Source organism: Lycium ferocissimum, chromosome 11 (assembly GCF_029784015.1).
Source record: "Lycium ferocissimum isolate CSIRO_LF1 chromosome 11, AGI_CSIRO_Lferr_CH_V1, whole genome shotgun sequence".
In the NCBI taxonomy this organism is placed as follows: Eukaryota; Viridiplantae; Streptophyta; class Magnoliopsida; order Solanales; family Solanaceae; genus Lycium; species Lycium ferocissimum.
Window position 1 is genome coordinate 6641864 of NC_081352.1, and position 22170 is coordinate 6664033.

The 22170-nt window shown below is 35.3% G+C and overlaps 1 protein-coding gene across 3 annotated transcripts; it reads right to left on the minus strand.

Moving 5' to 3' along the window:
• Positions 1-326: 326 nt before the first annotated feature.
• LOC132037157 (histone deacetylase 14, chloroplastic) lies at positions 327-5906 on the minus strand. Of its 3 annotated transcripts, XM_059427626.1 has the most exons (8): positions 5635-5906; positions 5081-5155; positions 4849-4950; positions 3031-3102; positions 2280-2336; positions 1894-2145; positions 1011-1192; positions 327-630 (listed from the first exon to the last, which is right to left on the minus strand). In XM_059427626.1, exons 1-8 carry the CDS (start codon positions 5647-5649, stop codon positions 330-332), a joined length of 1056 nt encoding a protein of 351 aa, XP_059283609.1. In that variant the 5' UTR covers positions 5650-5906; the 3' UTR covers positions 327-329. The 3 variants fall into 3 exon arrangements, with proteins under 3 accessions (XP_059283609.1, XP_059283610.1, XP_059283611.1); XM_059427627.1 differs by lacking the exon at positions 2280-2336; XM_059427628.1 differs by lacking the exons at positions 5081-5155; positions 5635-5906 and having other exon boundaries at positions 4828-4935.
• Positions 5907-22170: the final 16264 nt, after the last annotated feature.

The window sequence follows — 22170 nt, forward strand, 5'->3', positions numbered from 1 at the left end:
AATAGCAATCAAACAAATCCGCCATAAGTAACGAAAACAAGCTGCGTACCAACTTTTAATGGCTCATCTTGTGTTCTTAACCATTAAGAAAAAACACTCATTGAAATCTAAAATTCTTTATGAGGGAAGAAATGCCCAATTTCTTTTTTTGAATGACCGGGGTAGGACACATTTCTAGAAATACCCAACTTAATCACTGACATAAGAGATGCTCGATAGAATGTACAAACTGCTTTTGTCCTATACAAAGATGTATACTAATTATAGAAAAATCATGGTGTCCTATACAAAGCTGTACGCTAATTCTAGAGCACTACCAATATAAGCTTTCAAAAGGAATGTATGTGCTTCACTTTTTCAATAATCTGCTTCACCTTGTTCAATGGTTCTTCGTGCAAGTAGTTCGGATCATCTAGCTCTGCAGCCAGGCTCCGGTCCCCAAGAAAAGCACGAAATGATTCTGCAACTGAATTGGAGAGAGAAGTAAGATTATACCCTCCTTCTAAGAAAAACACGCAACGTCCCCCACACAAATCTTTTGCAAGTTGCTTAATGTGAGAGGCTAGCTTGTAATATGTTCCTGTTGTGAACTGCAAGCTGGCAAGCGGATCCAACAGATGGGCATCATATCTGAAAATACACGTTAATCGAATTACTGTAACACTTGTATAAAAAATCGGAAAGTCCTATCTTAATGTTTTATATTCTAAATACAGTAGGCAGTGTTATTTTGACATGCCTAGCAAAGACTACATCCTTTTCTGCTTTCAAGACCAGAAACTGAATATGAGGTATGATAGTAGTGATTAGACCAAATATTTTCCCACCTCACTACACCTTGCTAGTTTAGCAGACAACACAAGCATAATACATGATCCATTATTCACGGCGTATTCACGGCGAAGAAAATGGAACCACGCAGTAAGAAAAGCAAAAGGAACTGTGTTTAAGTCAGTTCTTCCTTTTATATTCCAAATGTTGGAGACTATTTTCAGAGACAAGAAAATTACCCAGCTGAAACAAGGATTATATCTGGATTGAACCTTTGAGCACATGGTACAATAACTTCATCAAAGACCTTTCGCATTGCTGTATCACCTGATCCTCCAGGTAAAGGGAGATTCAGTGTTGATCCTTCACCACTTCCACTACCAATTTGATCTATCTTACCAGTCCCAGGATAACTTCCAGCCTACATCCATCCAAGGATAAGTCAGCATGACTAATTAAATCAATACAATTGTTAAGTTCGAGACTCTATTAATTCTACACATCTGTTTGGTTGAGGTGAAAGGAGAAAGGCAGTAGTAGGGTTGAAGGTTATTTCCTTGTTCATGTAGTAAATAAAAGAAGACATGACAAAAAAGTGGAGAGGCATACAAATCCACCAAACCAGAAATTAACCTTGCCGATGTTGGACAAGATAATTGTAACTACCAAACACCTTCATTATTTTTGTATTTCTATTTCCTTATGTGTTTTGAGACTTTAAATAAGCTGAAAATGTATTTTGGGACTTGTTGGAATGGTTTTGGTTGGTACTCGAGGGGCTTGGGTGAGTTTCAGCACTTTTAGAACACTTGGAAAAAGTTAGCCGCATCTAGGAGGTACTTTGAGACGTGACAACAATCAAAGTTGATGAATTTTTATTTCTGCTCCATTTGTAATAAATAACATAAAGGAAAGCCCTGGGGAGTACTCACCAAGTCCCAAGCACCCTTGAACCGAACATAGTGTCAAGGATAATCATCTTTGTGATCACTAGATCTAGCTCAATTAAAAGATCACAAACTGTTCTTCCCTTCATTCAACTACATTTTATACTAGCAGTTGATTTCAGAAGTAAAAAGGCCAAAAGATTTCCTAAGCAATCTGTTCAATGGTGTAGCTTACTTGGTGAGTTGAAAGAAAAAATATATCCGGGTCGTCGTAGAAGGCGTCATTGGTTCCATTTCCATGATGAACATCAAAGTCAATGATAAAAACACGTTTCAATCCATGCATTCGTTGAGCATAACGAGCAGCAATAGCAATATTTCCAAACACACAAAATCCCATGGGCCCCTTTGGAACAGCATGGTGACCAGGAGGTCGAATTAGCGCAAAAGCGACAGGAGGATCCTGGCTAACTTTGGATGCTGCTACCTGAAATATCAGATGAAGCAATTACTCCAGCTTTGAAGTTTACCAGCAAAATGCACCCAAATGTGATTGCTACATTTGTAACTTCTAAACGGAGTATTCCCAGATATTACTAACGGCTTAGATTGAGGCATTACCACTGAATCAACCAAGGAAATTCCAGCTCCAGCTGCCAATAATGACTCTTGGAACGTCTGCATTATTGGATGTCAACATCAGAGTTCAAATTGCCATAGAAATTCCGGCTCGAGCTGGAAATATGACTCTGGTGCAAGTCTCATCTGTTGAATGATTACTATGTATATGTTGTACTATCATGAAGTTAGATGTTATGTTTTGCATAATTATAGGTTTGGGAACCATGTTTATGAATACAGTCCGAAATGGAACTACTACACCTTTTTGCTGTCGTGGCATAGCAATCATTACACTCTTGAAACGCGTGAGAAGAAGTAACTTGGCCAGGAAACTCCATTCCCGACCAACCGAAGTTCTTTTCCTTCATTCCATCTTCGGTTTTTCTTCTTTATTCCAAGTGCATGGATAGAATTTCTTACCCATTTTTTTCAAGCCTCATCTCTCACCACAGAGGGATACACAACAGAACAGACACCTTAATCCATCATGCTCACAGAACGACGTACCAACAAAAACAACCTTCCTCACCCCCTTAAACACCTTCATCACACAACAAGGTCCCAAAATGGCTGACGAACACCCAGCTAAAAACACCAAAAATAGTTGGAGATAGAGGGAAAATGACCTAAAAGAAGTGAAATGTGATGCGTACGTAGTACCATAAAGTTAAATCTGGTTATTGGTCTCCCAGCCAGTAATAGAGACTAGCATCAGAAAGAGGAAGAGTCAGCTTAAGAGATGTATTCTTACTGTGGCAGTAGCATATGTTGGTCCAGATCCCTCGATGAAAATTAGACCTTTCTCTGAAGCCTGATCCATAGCCTGCAGATGATAGTCAACAAATCAAGAGAAGATAGGATGAGAAAGCATAATGGTCACAACGACAATGTAAAAAGATGAGGATAATACTAATAATAATAATAATAAATAAATAAATAAATATTAACAACATCAACTGCTACAATGACATCACAACTAACAAAATACCAATAGGAATAGCAATCACAGTGAGGATGACGACAACAATGATGCAAAGTAATAATAATGACATGGAAAACATTTCCTCGGTTTCAAAAAGAATGGCCAAGTTAGGAATGTGTGAGTCCAACCATTCAAAAAATTTATCTCAATTCGGACAACGATTCCTTTATTTTTCTAAAATAAAAATTACAAAAACAGTATTGTTAGTCAAATTTTTACAACTGAAAATATTTAAATAATGCACACATTGAGGATAAATGTATGAATGTGAAACCATAGTAAGTGAAGGTGTAAAAAAGGAACGAGGTAAACCTAAAATCACATGAAAGGGAGTTGTCTCGAACGACCTATAGTCCCTTGAAATCCATGCAGGCCTAAGCAAAAGTAGGGAACCCACCATTTCTCCATGTGTTACAATTTTTTTAAAGAACAAATTTCAAAAATAAGGTAAAAAGTCCTTATGCTAGACTTTCTACAGTATATGACAAAACTATGCATCGAGAAAGACAAACTAAAACATCATTTTATATTATGTGGACTCTTCATTTTACATGTGCACTCTTAAAGAATGGCATGGGTGCTTCACATGCTCCTTCAAAATAGAACAAATCCAACTAAGAGCCCGTTTGGATTGGCTTATAAGTTGGCTTATAAGCTGTTTTCAGCTTTTTTGAGTGTTTGGCTGACCAGCTTAAAGTCATTTTGTGCTTAAAATAAGCTCAAAAAAATAATTGGACCCATTTAACTTAGTTTATCTAAAGCAGCTTATAAGCTGAAAACAGCTTATAAGCCAAAAAAAATAAGTTGGACTACCCCAACTTATTTTTTTCAGCTTATAAGCTGCAAACAGCTTTAAGCTATAAGCCAATCCAAACGGGCTCTAAAAATGAAAGCAACCATGTAGAATACGTACCAATATCAGCTTTTCAATCCCAAATTTTCATGTATCAGATCAATAGATGACTTTTAAGCAATAGCACAAAATGGGGAAAAGATGAACGCAAGCATGTTATCATCTCTATCATACAGATCAAAACCCAACCCGTATTCATGACCACAGGCATCGAAAAGACAGAGGAAACGTAAATTTAAACCGAATTCAAATTTTGTTGGTACGCTGGAAGTCATTTTCCATGGTACCTACTTTTTGAGAAAAAAATTCCGGTTTTTGAATGGTGAGTGGAAAATAGTTTTCGAAAGAAAAGGTATATTAAAAACTAATAGTAATATTAGCATACCAGGGAGTACTTTGATGAAATTTTTTTGCGAGTAAAGACTAATAATGCCTAAGTGTTAATTGGAACAAATATTAGTATAAAGTTAAAAATTTATTTAATAGTCTCCAATAAAAAACATGAAGTTCGAAGTGAAAATAGAAGTACGGAAATGACTTTCATTGATATGTGAGGAGAGTCATTTTCTCATTTTGACGGAGAACGTTTTCTTGAAACCGAAAATGTCGTCGTCATGGAAAACATTTTCCTGAAAAGTGATTTCCGTCATACCAAACACACTGCCAGAGAAGTTCTGTGTTATTGTACGATGACATTCAACAAGAAGAATTACCAAAGCTTATGGCGATGCTACCTTCTCAAGCCCTGAAATATAGGGCCCAGCATGAACACTTGCTATGTCATCTGTTGTAGCTGGTCTGAAATTCTGGATTTCAACAACATCTAAGCCTCGAAACTGGAACACAGGATAGCTTGATTAGTTGTAAAGGTGTTCAATAACTTCACTATATGCATCTTACTAATGCGCAAGAATGTTCTGGTCATTTTAATCACACCCAAATCCTGAAAGAATGTTTGTGGCATACCTTTGAAGTCAGTTTGAGCTTTTCCAAAGCTGTCAAAATTGCAGGAACTCTAGAGTTGCATTCTGGATGCGATTCCTGAAAACTTTTAGTGGCTGAATTGCAAGAAATAGATATTCCCCAACACAAAGACGTAGTAAAGAGAATCAACAAAAGATTTAAGCTATAAAATGCTAGGATACTGACGTTTACGGCAGTTCTTCTTACCCTAAAGAAATTATGCAAGAGAAATATTAACAAAAATCTGTAGAAATAAAAGGAGTTGTTCTACGATATCCAATTGAATACTTTGATTAAGGATCCTTGCACTGTAGGAAGAAACCTAAAAGTTCGGGTTGATTCCTCCTCAAGTGATAAGCGCTTGCAAGGTTGACACTTCATCAAGACCGTAACACCGTATATAGCTTTAGTTTAGCCCTCATGGTGGCCATCAGATAAGCGATATAAAAGTTGAGCTGGGTCCACAACAGCTTTAGGAGAAGATGCTAAGAAGTAAATGATTCCCTGGAATCCCAAAGCTACCTTGATAATGCATATGGTAAGTAGATTTATTATACCTTATTATGACCCATTGCAGGAGCAGTAGCATAAATCACTTTTGCACTAACTCCAATATGATCAGAAGGCAAGCCAGCATTTCTTTCCTGCTGATTTGAACAACAAATGGTGCCTCGAACAGTGGTTGAAGAATATCCCTTTTTTGGTCTTATGTGCTTCTGGAGATCTTTATACTTAATGGTAATTCCATTTTTGGAATACTTCTTATGAGAGTAAACGTTATGTCTTACACAGAACAGCAAGTTACCTACCAAAAGGAATTGAAACAATTATGTATATCCATTGAAGAGAACAGCAGTCCATCTTGAAAGAACAAATAAAACAACTCTGCAACAGCAAGATTTGACACGATGATCTTCTACAGTAAGGGACCGTCTAGTAGGGTGTATTAGATAGAATAATGCTGGTACTAAATTTTAGTATAATATTTGGTTGCAAATTTAAGTCTGGTACAACTAATACCAGTATTACTTATACACCCTATTCAATACTATTCTTATACATCCTACCAAACGACCCCTAAGAGTATTCCAACAAAATCTGTGAATTTTCAATGAGAAAAACTTTCTCACCTATAACCAGGCCAATCCAAGGAAAAAAAAAAATCAAATGATAGTTTTCGAATCAGATATGAATTTAGCTGTGAGTCTGTGGAGTTGTTATTCATTAGTTGGGTGCAAATAACGACGTGACGTGTATTGAGAGTTGTAAATCGGCTAACAATAGCATTATATCACAAGTAGGAACATGAACCCCTTCTTCAATCCATCCATAAAATTAATTTTGCAGCAGAAACCTGTAGCAGAGTCCGAAAGAATTTTCAATGCAATTAAGTTTCGGAGTGCATCAGCTGTATGTGCTCGTTTTTCTAGTCATTTCCTTTTTCTTAATTCTTAATAAACAAGCTTAGCATTCGCATTCTAGCCGACTAATATAAGTCAAGAAACATTTTTTCTAATTAATTTAATGAACAATTAGGCCATAATTTCTTCTGTAGATGTAACTCAGTACAAAATAAACTGTTACACAAATTGGGACTAATTGTTTTCATACAAAGATGAATTTTTTATCATCCTTCAAAATCCCATCCATGAAGTGTAAGAATTAATATAACGGAAAAGGGTCAAAATGCCCTTATATGTGAAATTCACCAAATTTTCCCTCCGTTAATAATTTGGCCCCAAAATGCCCTTATTTGACACAGAAATTAACCGGATATAATTAGAAACCGTTTGGATGGGCTTATGGTTTTTGACTTATAAGCCCAAAACCATAAGTTAGAAAGTTTAGCTTATGACTTTTGGCTTATTTTTTTTGTCATTTTGGCTTAAAAACAAGTTCTTAAAAGCATTTTTTTATTCTACTCAAACACTACAAAGGTGCTTAAAAGCACCTAAAATCAGCCAATCCAAACAGGCTCTTAGAAGACTAAAAAGGGCATATTTGGACCTACACGCATAGATTAAGGGCAAATTTGGTGAATTTGGCCTACTTTAAGGGCATTTTTGACCCTTTTCCGTTAAAATAATACTCGACAACTATCTTTCAAGAAATCGTCAGAACCCCAAGTGGCTTGCATTAAATTGAACTGTATAAGCTAATACAAAAAAGACTCAATTTACATAAACCCACAACACTGAAAACAAACCCCAGTGTATAAAATTCTAGTCTAACCAAAACCCAACCTATTGAGAGTTCACCACAAGCACACATATATATACATAAACAAATATACATACAGATGAAGAGATTATAAATTATGAAGAAAGAGGTTTAACAGTAAAGAAATAGTACCTCCAAAGCGTCCCGAGCAAACAGCCGGAAGCTCCATTACTCTAAAATTCTGAACAATGTGAACCACTGTTTATAAGCTCTCTCAACTTCCGTAATGAGCTTAATAAGATATTTTGGGGAAGGGAAAAAATACACTTAACTAGTGCAAATAGAACAAAGATATCTTCCTTTTTGTTCGGGTCCAAAATGGCCCCTGAACTATTAGAAAATAACATAAAAATGCCTTTTTTTGTTAGCAAATTAGCCGAGTCATACACCCCTGTTCCACTAACGGACCTTCGGGTCTGATGCATTGCTGAAACAGGGTTCACCTTGGAAAAAGATTATCCTACTAAATTCTCGTAACCATTCATATTCTCGAGTTTTCTTCTCCATAATAGGCTCGCGCATATATGTATGACCTAATCGTTACTCCTAATAATGAGCATTTTGGGTAAAAAAATATTCCTTATTTATGGGATTAAGTCTATTCTAGTCTTTCAAATATAACTTGTGAGTCTTTTTAGTCTCTTAAATTTGCTAAAATTGAGCATATTTGGTTCAACTAACAAAGTATGACTTCAAAAATAATGGTGCCTCCCAAAAAACGCGGCAAAAATCAATTGAAAAAATTCCATCTCCTCTGACGTCGGCATTGTAGCGTTCTATTTTTTCCGATTCAGATTTGCATTTGCCTCATTTTAAAAGGAAAGTATCCCAGAAAAGTACGGGTTTAATTCTATCGGGAAAAAGGAAAAAATATACTTCTATATGAATGGTGCTCTAAATGGATATTGTTTTAGAGTTGTCACCTAACCTTATAGGTAAGTTAGGAAAACCAGTTCGAAAGGGTTCATTTAAAACGGTTAAATTTTAAAAGAAACCAATCTAAACCAAACTATGGGTAAGGGTTCTAGTGATCCCCGGGGAAGGTGTTTGTCACCCCGGTATTAAGGATCCGTAAAATACGGTTGACCTACGGGTTCTAATAGTATGCCTTGTGAATATAAATTGTTTTTGATAAAAAACTGCTTTTGTTTTATATTCCCGCAATAAAAGGTTAGTCATTTATGCAAAATACAACATCTTCATGAAATAAAAGTGGTAGAGTTTTGCCCAAAATTGGGCGCTTTACGTTTCGGACTAGAACACCTAGGTTAAAACTCGAAGGCGTTAACCTAAGTAGAACACATGTAAGCCGACCCGAGTTTAAAAAGATTTTTTAGTTAAGTTAAGTTTTTTAAGAAAATCATTTTTGGCATACTATTATTATCCATATTTTAACCATATTCCATATTTTAGATTTTTTTAGTCATTTTTAGTCTAAATTAATCAAAACTAGTCCAAGTCCAAATCTTGTCCAAATGGTCCAATAGTCCACGGGTCCAAGGTTATTTTTGTTTTAAAAATTGGTTAAGTTTGTCAATTTTTTGTTCCAAAAATTATTATTCTCAAATTTAAAGATGTCTCAATTTTATACAAGTATAATTAGTCCAAAAAGGCCATTTTTCACAAGAATTTTCCAAAATCAGCTTTTTAAGTTTTAAAAAATAGTTTTTGCGACTCTAAATATGTGATAATCTTAAAGGTTCCAATAAATCATACGCAAAATGAATTAAAATACAAAACTGAATAGAGTAAGGAATTGGGCTGACCAAGCCCAACAGACAAATGCACAAATTAATATTTTCCGCTCCAATATGCGTTCCAATGCTTATGCCATCCATGCTAGGGGTAGACTCGATCTAGAAACGTTAGTGGGCCTCAATGGACCCACCAACGTATAGGGGTAATCACAATAAATAGGTATACATAATAGTAGTAAAGTAACCGAGGGTGATAATTAAATTACAAAGCCAAAAATGAATTACTATGCTTTTGGCCCAAGCCCACAATTATTATACTCATAAAATAACGGACAATTTATGCAAAAGCCCATCAGTTGCTAAATATAACAATTATCAGATCACCAATACTAAGGGCAGGCCCAGAATTGCAGCCCAAAATTATCCTCTTCTAAAAATTTTCCAAGTGTTAGACTGTGATATACACGATATACCACTGATATACCTACTAAAATAGAGAGCAAAACCCATGAAGGGAATACCCTCTATACATCTTAATATACATTATATACTCGGCTGATATCAACTCTCAAACACCACATTTAGCTCACATAGAAAACTTCAAATCTACCCAGCAAATGCCACAATTCCAAACTTAAGTATTTAGTTACCAATTAGGACTAAACAAATAATCAAAAACTTTATTATACACAGTTTTAAGGCCAGTTATCAACAAATTCAAAAACAAGATTGTCACAGAATAATTCCACTAGCACAGGAGGAAAAACCCAAGCAGTTTCAAGCAAACAAGTAATTCATGAGCCAAGTTCAAAACTTTTGAAAAGAAAGTGGTATAGAGATGAATTATCACCTAAAACTAAAACCAGCATATTACAGATTCAAGCAAGAGTGAAACAATACCAATTTAGTCTCAATATACTTCTCAATTTTCAGGTTTTCCAAATCACACTTCAATAGGTTTTTGAAAACTCATTTTGACAGTCAACAAGTCTTTAAACCAAGTCTCAAAACAAAGGTTCCAACTTGCATTTTTTCAGAATTATAGAGAGGTTAACAGGTTTAAAGTAATACTCAGATAGGATCTTCACACATAGGTTAAGACAAATCACAAGCAACCCAATAATACCAAGTTCTGTGGGGTGTTCAAAGACTTTTAAGGAATTCTTCAAATCTCAACTTGTTTTCAAATTGTCTTATTAAACTAGTGGGATCAAATGACAGTCACACACATAGTCTTAGGGGTCAATTTTCAGACAAAGACATCTATACAGATTTCAAATAGTTTCAAATATGAACCAAGTAAACATGGGCCTAGACTTAGATAATCATGAACCAAGTAAACATGGGCAGTGGTTTCTCATGTAAGCCTAGACTTAGATAATCATGAAGAAGTTATACTCATAGACACAGCAACATCCATCAAGAAAAGAAAGACAAGAAAGGCAGAATCATAACAACTTCATATCCATTCCCTAACCAGTTAAGTGTGCTAATTGAGACAAAGATCAAAGGAAGGACTTTCAGCAATATTATTGAAGTTCAATATGGGATCATACATCAGTCAAGAAAAGGAGAAAACAACCAAGTAAAAAAAAAAAAAAAAAAAAACAAGCAAATGCAGTTTAGCTTTTCAAAAATATTCATGGCCTTCTTTTAAACTTCTATAGTTAACATAATCATATTTCAGAAAAAATTCACAGTCCTTGTACTTAACACCTTTCCAATCATATTTCAAGCAAGTTTAAAATTCCAACTGTTACAATGTAGTCTAAAAGGAATAAGCAAGATGGGCAAACAACACAAGTAATCCAGTTCAGCTTTGGAAAAAGAGAGGACAGTTCACATGAAGCACTAATACAAGATTTTTCTTCCCCATAAATCAAATTTTGGTCTCAAAATCAAATTGTAATGCACACTTAAGCTAACAGAAATGTCATATGGCTTCAGGTAAAGGGGATTCAAGTAAACAGAAGGAGTTGAATCTTTTCCAAGTCCTATTTTTAGCCCAGACTTCCCTTAACACCAAATGTTATGTCAAAAATCTTTAATTATCAAGACCAGCTTTATAGACTAAGTTTTACACTATTAGAGGGGGTTATTTAGGTGTAAAGTCAAAATAACCATTCCAATGTATCATGGAACACACAATCTATAGATAATAGGTTCACATCTCCAATTTTACGGCTTTTAAACTATTAGTTCAACAGAAGTTTGTAAACAAAGATAAGCAGAAGTGAGACTCACAAGTTTTGGGTACAACTAGCTAATACTAGGTTCAATGTGTACCTTAATTGCTTAACAGGAATCACAAAAGCAGTTTATATAGGGAACAGTTTTAATCAACTTTACCTATCCAAATTTTGAAAGAATGAGCTAAATGCAAGCTTATAGCATAATTGTCAATCATAGTTTACTGGTTTCAAGCCAAGACAAGTTTTCACCTTTTCTTTTAAAAAGACTTTAGTTTTAAAGATTCCAGTTATTAAAAAGGTCTATTTCCTTCCAAAATAGGTAAAATTACTCTAAACAGTGTGTTCGTTACAAATGATATCACACAAAGAGGTATCCCAAGCTAGGTTGGTTTCAAGAGATCTGACAGTGTCTAAGTAAGGCTAATAAGGGGCACAGTCTACTCTAGGAAAGATTTCAAGTCAAATTTCTCACATTACAAGTCACACAACAAAGGCAGTCACAAACAAGAAATTCAACAGTTCAAAGGGGACTAGAAGGAACTCATAGAGGGTATATGGTACCTATACTAGAATCACCAAGGTAGATAGTGATTAACACAGTCAAGACAATACAGGACAAGATGGACAATACACACTTTGAGACTTATTTTAGAACAAAAGAGGACAGACTGAACTAGTAAGAGTGTCACGTGGTTTTAAGTCATTTTCACACAATTCCCAAGCCTTTAGTTGTTTAAAATTTCCTAAAACTGAGTGATTTTAAAAATCTGTGATCAAGCCAAATTGGTTTTCTGAGAACTCAAGTCATAAAACAAATAGTTTTGCACAAATTGTGACTTACAAAGAGAGGAAAACAACTTCTATAGATTCAGGAACTACATTAACTTTAGAACTGGTTTGAACCTCTTACACTTATTTCTTGAAAGACACTATTCAATTTCGAACTTCTTATAACATAAATGACCTCAAAACAGGACAAATATTAAAACAAGGGTATTTCTGGTTTACTTCCTTTTAAAAACTTCAAAAGTTTCAAGACAAGAACAACTAGAAAACTGCACAGGATTATAAGACCATAGCTTAGCAAAAACAGGTTTCAAAACTTAAGCTTAGCATCACCTAGTCAAGTCTAGAATCTCAACAACTCTATAATCTACACACAAGACTAACTTACACCCTTTTTAATTTATTTAGTCAAAATTAAGAGCTAATAAGACATCCAAGTTTCATTTTAAACTATAATTCAATATACCTAGCCAGTTTTAAACTTCAAACCTCTAAACTACATTTCAGAAATAAATTTTACTTCTTTAAAAATCATTTTTTAGGCAAAACAAGAGGCTAACAGACTACAAATCAAATTATAAGACCTTCAAATTTACTAGATTATCAAATTTAGCAGTTTTAAATCAAGATTAACTTGCAAATATTATTTTTCACACTCAAACTCATACAAGACATTCAAAGTTTCACAATTGCAATTAAACTTCAAACAAGACTCCAGGATCTATTTTTCAGAAGAAAAAAAAAAAACTTACTTATTAAAAACAAGTTTTAACATTCTTAGAAACAGTCATGTAGTTCTAAATGAATCAAGCTATTGAAACAAGTAAACATTCACTAAACAATGAAGGAAAGAAGTCCCTTTTAATACTTTGAGGCTAAAATAGGTTCAGAAGGAACATTTTTGGACTTGAGGGTGTTTTCACTTAATCATATTTTCCTTTCAAGCCATCCAAACAGTTTTCCAATCCAGATTATAATCTTAAAATATCAAACAAAGTCAAGAAGGTATAAGGTTAAAAACTAGGGAAAATTTGCAACTAACTAATGTTACTTAACAAGAAATATCAAAAGTAGCTAACTTAGATCAAAAATATCAACTTTACCACCTTAGTGTTAAGAATCCTAACTTAAACTATCCTTTCTTCATTTTTATTAACTTAACCAACTCAAAACTACTTAATATTGTCTAACTTTAGACTTCCTAATTCATTTTTTCAATTTCAAATAACAACAAGGAAACAGAATACTCGTTTAGCCACTACAACAGAATCAAAGTAATGTGTAATCATTTTTTCTAAATAACAAACATCACAAACAATAGCTAATCATAACTTGAAATAAAAACAAGGATTGAAATGAAGATTTACCTTTTGTTGGGGCAACCTAAAGATCAAAAGGGGATTGATTCAACACTCCAAGCAACAAAACCTTTCTCAAATCTTCAAATCACCTTTTTTCCCTTTTTCTTATATTTTTGTATTTTTCTCTCTATATATTGTATTTTTTGTCTATCCTTATCAATTGTATAGCTAGTATATATGAAACATAGTTTTTTTTAGGGAGTAAAATCTGGACCTTTTTCTTCTTTTTCAACTCACTATTTATAACCTTCATCATATAGGAATCCCTAGGATGAAAATAAAAAGACACATGTGCTCCCATTTCCCCCAAAAAAATTCCCCAAATTGTACCTTATTAGCATTTCGAAAATGAAACTGATAAGACAAACAAATATCTAACAAACTTGTACCCTAAAATCAATAAAATCCACAAAAATCAAATAGATACATGGAATAGTACACTTTCTAGTAAAAATCACCTTATGGTACAATTCCAACGGTGCAATTGTACCAGAATTGTACCAATGGGATAAAATCCCCAGAATCTGCACCCAACAGATGAAGCTTCGTGGAAATTACGCTAGGCCTCCACACAAGTGCGTGTGGTGCACAAGATGGCTAAGTACTCGAGGTCCTGCCCATGGCAACCATCAAGCGTCACTACTAGAAAACAGGCTTATAGCAACGGTTATCCAACCGTTGCAATACAACATTTTTTGCATCGGTTATCACCGTTGCAATAGACCCTTTAACCTAATGGTACACTTCTAAAACTAAACCGTCGCATTTGTCTGAGAACTGTTGCGGTAGACATACATTTGTAACAGTTATTAGAACCGTTACAATAGATGGCTCTATGGCAACAGACATATGGAAAAAAAATAGCTATTGGGACGGTTTTATTTTCCCAATATTTCCCTCCATTAATTTCACTGGACCCGCCAAAGCCTCCATTCTTTATTAAAAAATAATCACTGAAAAGTAATCCCTTATATCTCTGTTAAACAATAATACTTATATCCCTTACACCACATAAAGAAAAACCACAGAAGTTTGTTAATGGTTTTCTCTAAAAATCCCAATATTCTCACTGTTTCGAAGCTGCTCCGGTGAGGATTTCACTCCGGTGAAGCTTTCTTCCGGCAATATTTTCACTCCGGTGAAGGTTTCTTCTCGCCGATCTCCATGCAAGTATTCTTTAAAATCAGAATTTCCATTATCCAAATGGGTTTCCATGAAATTGGTGTTTTTTTTTCTAATTTATGTTTGTGACTTAATCTTATTATGGTTTAGAGTTTCTATATCAAATTTGGATGAAAAATTGAAGAATATTGGGGGAATAATGGGTTTGAAGCTTTGTTTCAATTCTTTGGGTTTCAATTCATTGTAACCCAAATTAAAATACCAAATAGTAGTATTTTAATTTGTTAATGTAGTTGAGGAGTAGTGTGAAGATTAGGAAGTTACCATGAGCCTTAAATCACGTGCCTTTCTAGCTACTCTTTTTTTTTTTTTTTTACATCAATTTGAAATATCTTATGCGTTTTATGTTTTATATGTCTAGTATTACCTTTGTTTCCTTTTGAATTTGAAGTATGTTTTGCGGCTTTTGCTATTTAGGTGCGGTTATGTTGAAGTATCTTGTGCATTTTGTTGTTTTTATTTCCACTCTCTACTTTATTTCCTTTATTTTTGCTATTTAGGTGTGGAAAGTGGGATTAGTTGTTTTTCAAGTTCTCTTCATCTTGAAAGAAATTATAGTATTTGCTAAGGAAAACTAGAAACAATCATAAAATATTAAAGATCCGCTAAGTCAAAAGTATTGAGATGTTCTGTAAATTTACTTGTTTGTTAAAATGCTCGAAAGAAATTGAATATATGTTCTTGCTCCTTTAACCGCAAACCCATCTCTCAAGACTTTTATTTCTTCACAATTATGTACTCCAACACTTTTCGGCGATCTTTGAGGTAATTTTTCAAATAGCACAATGGCTAGTCTCTTGATTCCGATGAAAAGGAAAAACTCATATCCTTTTGCGAAGAGACGGGGTGAGCACAAAGTTTGCCTTTCAATTAAGTAATTGGATTGCTCATTAATGAAATTATGAAAATCAACACTTCTAACTGTTTGATTGAAACATAAAAGAATAAACAATTTGAACCTATTAGGTGTAATGGAAGAGAAGAAGGGATGGAAGAAGAGAAAATTATCAGAAAAGGATGCAGCTTCCATGCATTGTTTAGCAGGTGACTGCTTCTTCTTTCTAGGTGTAAAAATTGGTGCATTAACATTTAATGGCTTTTCCACAACTTTGTCTCCTGCCGGCTTCTCCGTTTCTGCATCTTCTTTGCCATCCGCTTTCTCTCACTTCTTGGCTACCTTCACTTGCATTTGCCTCAACAAGAATTTTTGCCTACAATCGCTTGCTTTCTTGAACCAAGTTCTAACTTATCTCATCAGTTGTTGCAGCTGCAACAGATAATTCACCTCCCTGAGCAACTGAAGGCAGTTGATTTCTCTCAATCCCATTTAATTGTTTTGCTGTCTCCATCACTGGCACTGTTACTGCAACCAACTGTTTCGTTAGCATCAACATCAACCACCTCAACAACTTCTTCGTGCTCATTTCTCTCCATCCTAAAAGCCGCAAACTTATTATTAGTTTGAATGCTCTTAAGGTCCATGATAACCAGTTCCTTTCCAGTGTTAGATTCACTTCTTTCGTTTGTGTCAAAACCAACTGATTTGCTTCATTATCATCCACCCTAACAGGATTTTTTCCATTGTTAGTCTGCCATTTATAGGGGTCTTTAACATTGCCAAGCACTTTCCCACTTTGTAGAACCTTAATAGCATTCTTATGAAACTTGTTAGGATGACATAAGTGTAACATAGTCTTCCAACAAGCTACACCTAATCAAGACATGTCTATTACAAAGTAAACCAACTATAGTTTTGTGTCTAATGATTATAAAGATTGTGGAGTAATGAGAATGGAACCGATACTAATACATGGCAAGGAATGTGTTTTCAGTGATTATTTTTATGAAAAACATACACTTGTTTTTTGTTGTTTTGTACTTTTTCTCATAATTGATCAAAGCTTGGCTAGACAAGAGTGTTTTCTTTTCTTTGGAAATATCATAAACTGAATATTAATTATTGCATTTGGTACAGTTCTTTAAGGTGAAACTTTGCTAGATCTACTTTTAATGTTCAATGTATTTTTTTTTTTTTTTGATATTGCAATTTTAAGGATTTGATTCAACTTTTCTAATAACAAAATTCATTACTCTCTCTCCATTCAACTTTTTGTCGTCGTCTCTTATGTTAAGTGACACTTATATTTTGGGGTGATTTAATGCTAAATGGTTGCATCTTTTTGCCTCTATCCGAGTGCATTTGCCTCTTTCTTGAATGCGGTGTTCTTTGTAGCCCAATTTTATATTGTCGTTGTACTTTTCCTTGCCTAATGAACTAAAGATGATCTTACATTAAATAGATTAAGCCTATACAATTTGAGACTAAATTTCTAAGACTGACCAGTACTCCGATTATATCTGAGTATATACATTGCAAAATTAGTTGGAATTATAATTCTTGGCCTTGTTCTCTTCTGTCTTCTTGAGCAGTAGACTCCTCATCCATATCGATTTTCCTTTCCTCACCTGCATTGCTACTTGTAAATTTACGAAGTTCTTGCACATTGATAACTTGAGACTATTTTTTAGCCTTAGCATTGGCCTAATGTTGCCCCGCACCCTTCGATTATTATGTTAAAATTCGAGACTCGTAAATTTACAGAAGTAGCATGTGAGATCTGAATTTGCTTATTTGCAGCACTTTGCACAACCTAACTATGCTTTCCTCACAATTCTCGTAATTTGTTGCTGCTGAATTTCCTGTATATTTGCATTGCCTTTCCCACCTAATTTGCCATAAGTAGAAACACTAGCATGCTTCTGTGTATTGCTCTTGGACCTCTGCATTGCACCTGGCATCAGTGTGGTATTTTCATTTGGTTTAGGCTGTTTGTGAATACTTATGCTTGGAGTCACAGTGTCATGACTTTCAATCCCATTGGCCATTCTTGGAATATCTGATACAACTGCTAAATCCTCTTGGCCTTCATGATTTCTTTGAATTGAGATCTTGTTTCGGAGTCACTTCATGACTCAAGACACCTATCCCACGGACTACAGACATTCTTGCTAACATTATGAACATGTAGCTCACTATTGCGGTCTTCCTGAGTGTCAATATGATCAATTTTTTTGCCCTCATCAATTACACCATCTGTACCCTTGCCAAACATGAATTCAACAGGATCCTGTGATGAATCTGATATGTCAAGAGGTTGTTTATCACCTTCCTTTGCAAGTTGAATCTCACCTTCCTCAAGATCCTCCTCAATCTGATCACTGCATAATTTCCTGTCTACTTCATTATCAGTATCAGTAGCAAAAGTAGTAGATGACACTTCAAGACAAGCTTGATTGAGACTAATTAATTCATTAGTAGGATTAGGAGAAGCACTCTCAGGCCATTGCTTGTTTTTAATAGGAGAGTATTTCTTTTTCCCAGGTGTAAACACAGCTGCATTAACATTAAGAGATTTCTCAACACCTATATTCACATCAACAGATGCTTTATCCTTCTGAACTACTGGTGAAGTAAGCACTCCTCATCATTCACCTTTCCATTCTTTTGAACTTCGTATGGTGAAGTAAGCGGTGTTCTCAACCATTTTCTCCCTAACTAGTGCCACGATTTTTCGAATTTCCATATTCAAGTCATCCGGTTTTTCTTGTAAGCCATCAAACTTATTAGAAGTTTCAATGCTCTTAGGACTGCAACAATTATTTCCTTACCAATAGTGTATCTCTTCATTCCCTTCGAGGCAAAGCCAAGCGTTTATGGCTATTTTAAGTAGTTGTATTATCTCGCAACCAGCGATGTCCCACATCATCTATAGCAAATTCCACAACTACATCATCACCTTTACTCTCACCTAATGCTGCAAACTTGTTTGTAGTTTGCACAGCAGGACTAGAGTTAGGATTAACTACTGCAACTGTGTTCACTACACCATTTGCTTCAACAGTTTTTGGTGATGGTAAACCCATCTGCTTTTGATTATCCCCCTTATCCTTTGCTTGCTTCTTACCCTTGTAATTCTGCCATCTATATAGATCTTTAACAACCTTGCCACTTTGTAATACTTTGCTTCATACTGTATTTTTTGAAATGAGCTGTTGAATCAAATGATTCTTTTGGTTCTGTTATTAGTATATATATGCAGATTAAATTCTTTTATGAAAGATTTACTAAATCATTTTTCATTATCATTTGTAGGTGGTGAAATTGAACAAGGGGATGAAAGAAGTGAAGACATGACTTAGGAGGATTGGGTTGATGTTTTTGAAAACTGAAAACTTGTGTGTTCCACCTCTTGAATGGTCAAATGTTATCTTGATATTTTGCTTTTGTAGATATTACCTGACCTCCAGGATCTTGTATTATTATTTTGGTATGATGTTGGATCTTGGATTATTATTTTGGTATGATGTGGGATCTTGGATTATAATTTTGGTTATGAATGTTTCTTTTGATTGATTTATGTATATATATAGTTTATGTTGTGTCAGCCCTATATATAATATCAGTCGCAATAGCGCTATAATAGTTGTAACAGTAGCACCATAATATCTGATGCAGTAACCCCATAATATGCGTTACAGTAGGACAACAACAACCGTTGCAATAGCCCATAATATTTGTTGCAGTAAACCCACAATAATCGTTGCAATAGTCCTAAAAGTAATTGTTGCATATTAAAAAACCATTGCATTAGCTCTATAACAACTGTTGCTAAAGGAAGAAGCAGTCATAAATAAGTGTTGCAATAGAGTTAAATAACCGATGCAAAAAGCTATATCGCAACGGTTCGTAGCCGTTGTAATAAGGACATAACTGTTGCAATAATCTTGAAGGGTAAACCGTTGCGATAGATTAATCTATTGCAACGGTTTTCTGAACTGTCGCAACTAACCGTCGCAACAATGCAATCTGTTGTAACAATCTCCAAAACCGTTGCAGTATCACTATAGCAACGGAAAAACAATCTACCGCGACGGAAACCGAACCGTTACCATAGCCAGAATTTCTAGTAGTGCGTGGAAAAACCCGAGCAACATCCATGAGGACATGGCTCAAATGATGTAAATAGCTAAAAAAAATAAACGAAATTAAACTTGGTAATCATAAGAACACATGAAAGGACATAAAAGCCCTCTCAATTAGGATCAAAATGACCAAAAATTCGCCGTGAAACACCACCAGAGGCGGCCAAAACCATAGTCGCCATATCGCCTCTATTGAGAGGTAAAAGAAAGGTCGAGTGGACGAAAATAAAGTTTGGGGGGGGGGGGGGGGTGGAGTTTGTTAAAAAACTTCCTTTTAAAAAAGAAATCCCCCTCTATTTTATTAAAATGTCAAAAAGAACCCATCCCTATTTAATTAAAATATAAATCATATATTATAAATTCATATATTGCTAAATCTAAAAATTATTTAGGCTAAATAAAAATTAAAACTCGTAAAGTTAAAATGCGAGCTTCAAAATGAGCCCAATATTGACATAGTTCTGAGCAATATTTAAAATATGAAAAAATGCGGCAAAAATGAGCTGTAATTTATACGTCGTTTTAATTAACAATTTTCCCGAATTAGACGGAGCGGGATGAAGGTAAATAACTCGTATTTATCGTAGTTGTCATTTTTTTTAGGAAATAATAATTAACCATCGTTTTGCCATTTTCTCGGGATTTTGAAATTTTAACCTTTAAATGGTGTATCCTTACTCCGTCTTTGATTCGAGAAACTTGAAAACTAAAATACGCGACTTATGAGGTGAAAATTAGGTGTCAACAAGCATGATAGCTTTTTCAGTCTCCGGTTGCGTGATAGTAAGGATCAGTTCCTTGGAGCAATTCCTGAATTGATATGACTGCATCACAGAATCCTTTGAAGATCTGTTTGGATATCTGGTTCTTCATTAAATCCTTCCTTATGTCTCCCTTAATTGTCATAGGGTACACTATTTTTTAAATCGTCAAAATTTCATTTTAAGCTCATTATCTATCATCGAGCCAGAAGCTACTCAACAAGGTCGATTGGCATTGGATTCCAAAATTGATTGTAGATTCAAGGTAATGTGAAATGGTATCAAAGTTACGATTTTGACCCGGGGCTCGAATGTGACTTTTATTGGCTTTTTGGTCCAGTTCTTTTATATTGCAATATGGATATCGCTGGAATTGTTTAAGCCGGTAGAGTACACTTTTGAATAGATTGTGAGCATTCAAAGGCTCTAAGAAAAGGAAAATCCTTTTGTGGTTCTTAAAAGGCTTCGCTTTGAGGTAAGTTAAGACTTTAACTTTGATGAGAGAATTTTTTCAATTAAATAATTAATGAAATGAATTAAGGGTGAGGGTAACATATTAGATGAAGGTGATGAGCACTAATTAAATGAGTATTCGGTACCATGTTGGGGTCTGTTAGCTAGAATGTTTATTTTTTCGTGTTACTTGACTGTTAAATGATTAATACCACCTCGATATCCTCGATTGCTTTGATCTTGTCCGGTTTAATCTCGATTCCCCGATTTGACACTATGAAACCGAGGAATTTTCCCGACCGGACACCGAAAGCACACTTCTCCGGATTGAGCTTCATATTATATCTTCGGAGTACGTCAAAGGTTTCCCGCAAATGTTTTAAATGGTCCTCTGTTTCCAGGACTTAACAACCATGTCATCAATGTAAACTTCCATCGTTTTTCCTATTTGTTCTTCGAACATTCCGTTAACTAGGCGTTGGTAGGTTGCCCCGCATTTTTTAATCCGAAAGGCATTACATTGTAGCAATAAGTCCCGTATCGGGTAATGAAAGATGTTTTCTCTTGATCTTCGGGTGCATCCGAATTTGGTTGTACCCTAGAGTAAGCATCGAGAAAACTTAACATCTCATGCCCTATTGTCGCATCGATCATTCTATCGATGTGGGGCAACGAAAACGAATCCTTCGGGCATGCTTTGTTTAGATCCTTATAATCAACGCACATTCAAAATTTATTACCTTTTTTCATCACCACCACTACGTTAGCCAGCCAATCCGGGTACTTTACTTCCCGAATGGAGCCTATTTTTAAAAGCTTTGTTACCTCATCCTTCACGAAGGCATGCTTTGACTCTGCCATAGGACTCCGTTTTTGCTTCACCGGGGAAAATCTCCCGTCGAGACTAAGCTTATGAGTTGTTACTTCCGGTGACACACCTGTCATATCTATATGCGACCATGCAAAACAATCGGCATTAGCTTGAAGAAATTTAATTAACTTGTTCCTGAGCTCCGAGGTTAACCCCGTGCCCAGGTATACCTTTCTGTCCGGTAGATATTCGAACAAGATGACTTGCTCCAGCTCCTCTATTGTAGATTTTGTCGCGTCTGACTCATCCGGCAAGACGAATGATCTAGGTATGTTGAAGTCGTCTTCTTCGTGCCCCGGGTCCAATCTTTTTTGCTCCGTTGCTGGACCCGTTAACGGTAATTGCTATTTGGAATCCTTGTCCCCGGATGATCCTTCCTTTTAATCCGGCTTTTTGAGTAGGGGTGATGGTTCTTCGATCGCGAACATCTCTCTTGCTGCAGGTTGTTCTCCCCGGATAGTTTTTACCCCCTCCGGAGGCGGGAACTTTAGCAACTCGATGTAATGTAGACGCACAGCCTCTCATGCTATGTATCCACCGCCTACCCAAAGAATGCGTTGTATTTCATATCCCCTTCGATTACATAG

What these genes read in the sequence shown, in the direction of transcription:
- LOC132037157 (XM_059427626.1), bottom strand. An exon ending in CAACATATGCTACTGCCACA is followed by an intron (nt 2,337 to 3,030) that starts GTAAGAATACAT and finishes CCAATAATGCAG; the next exon opens with ACGTTCCAAGAGTCATTATT. An exon ending in TTTCCTTGGTTGATTCAGTG is followed by an intron (nt 2,146 to 2,279) that starts GTAATGCCTCAA and finishes CTGATATTTCAG; the next exon opens with GTAGCAGCATCCAAAGTTAG.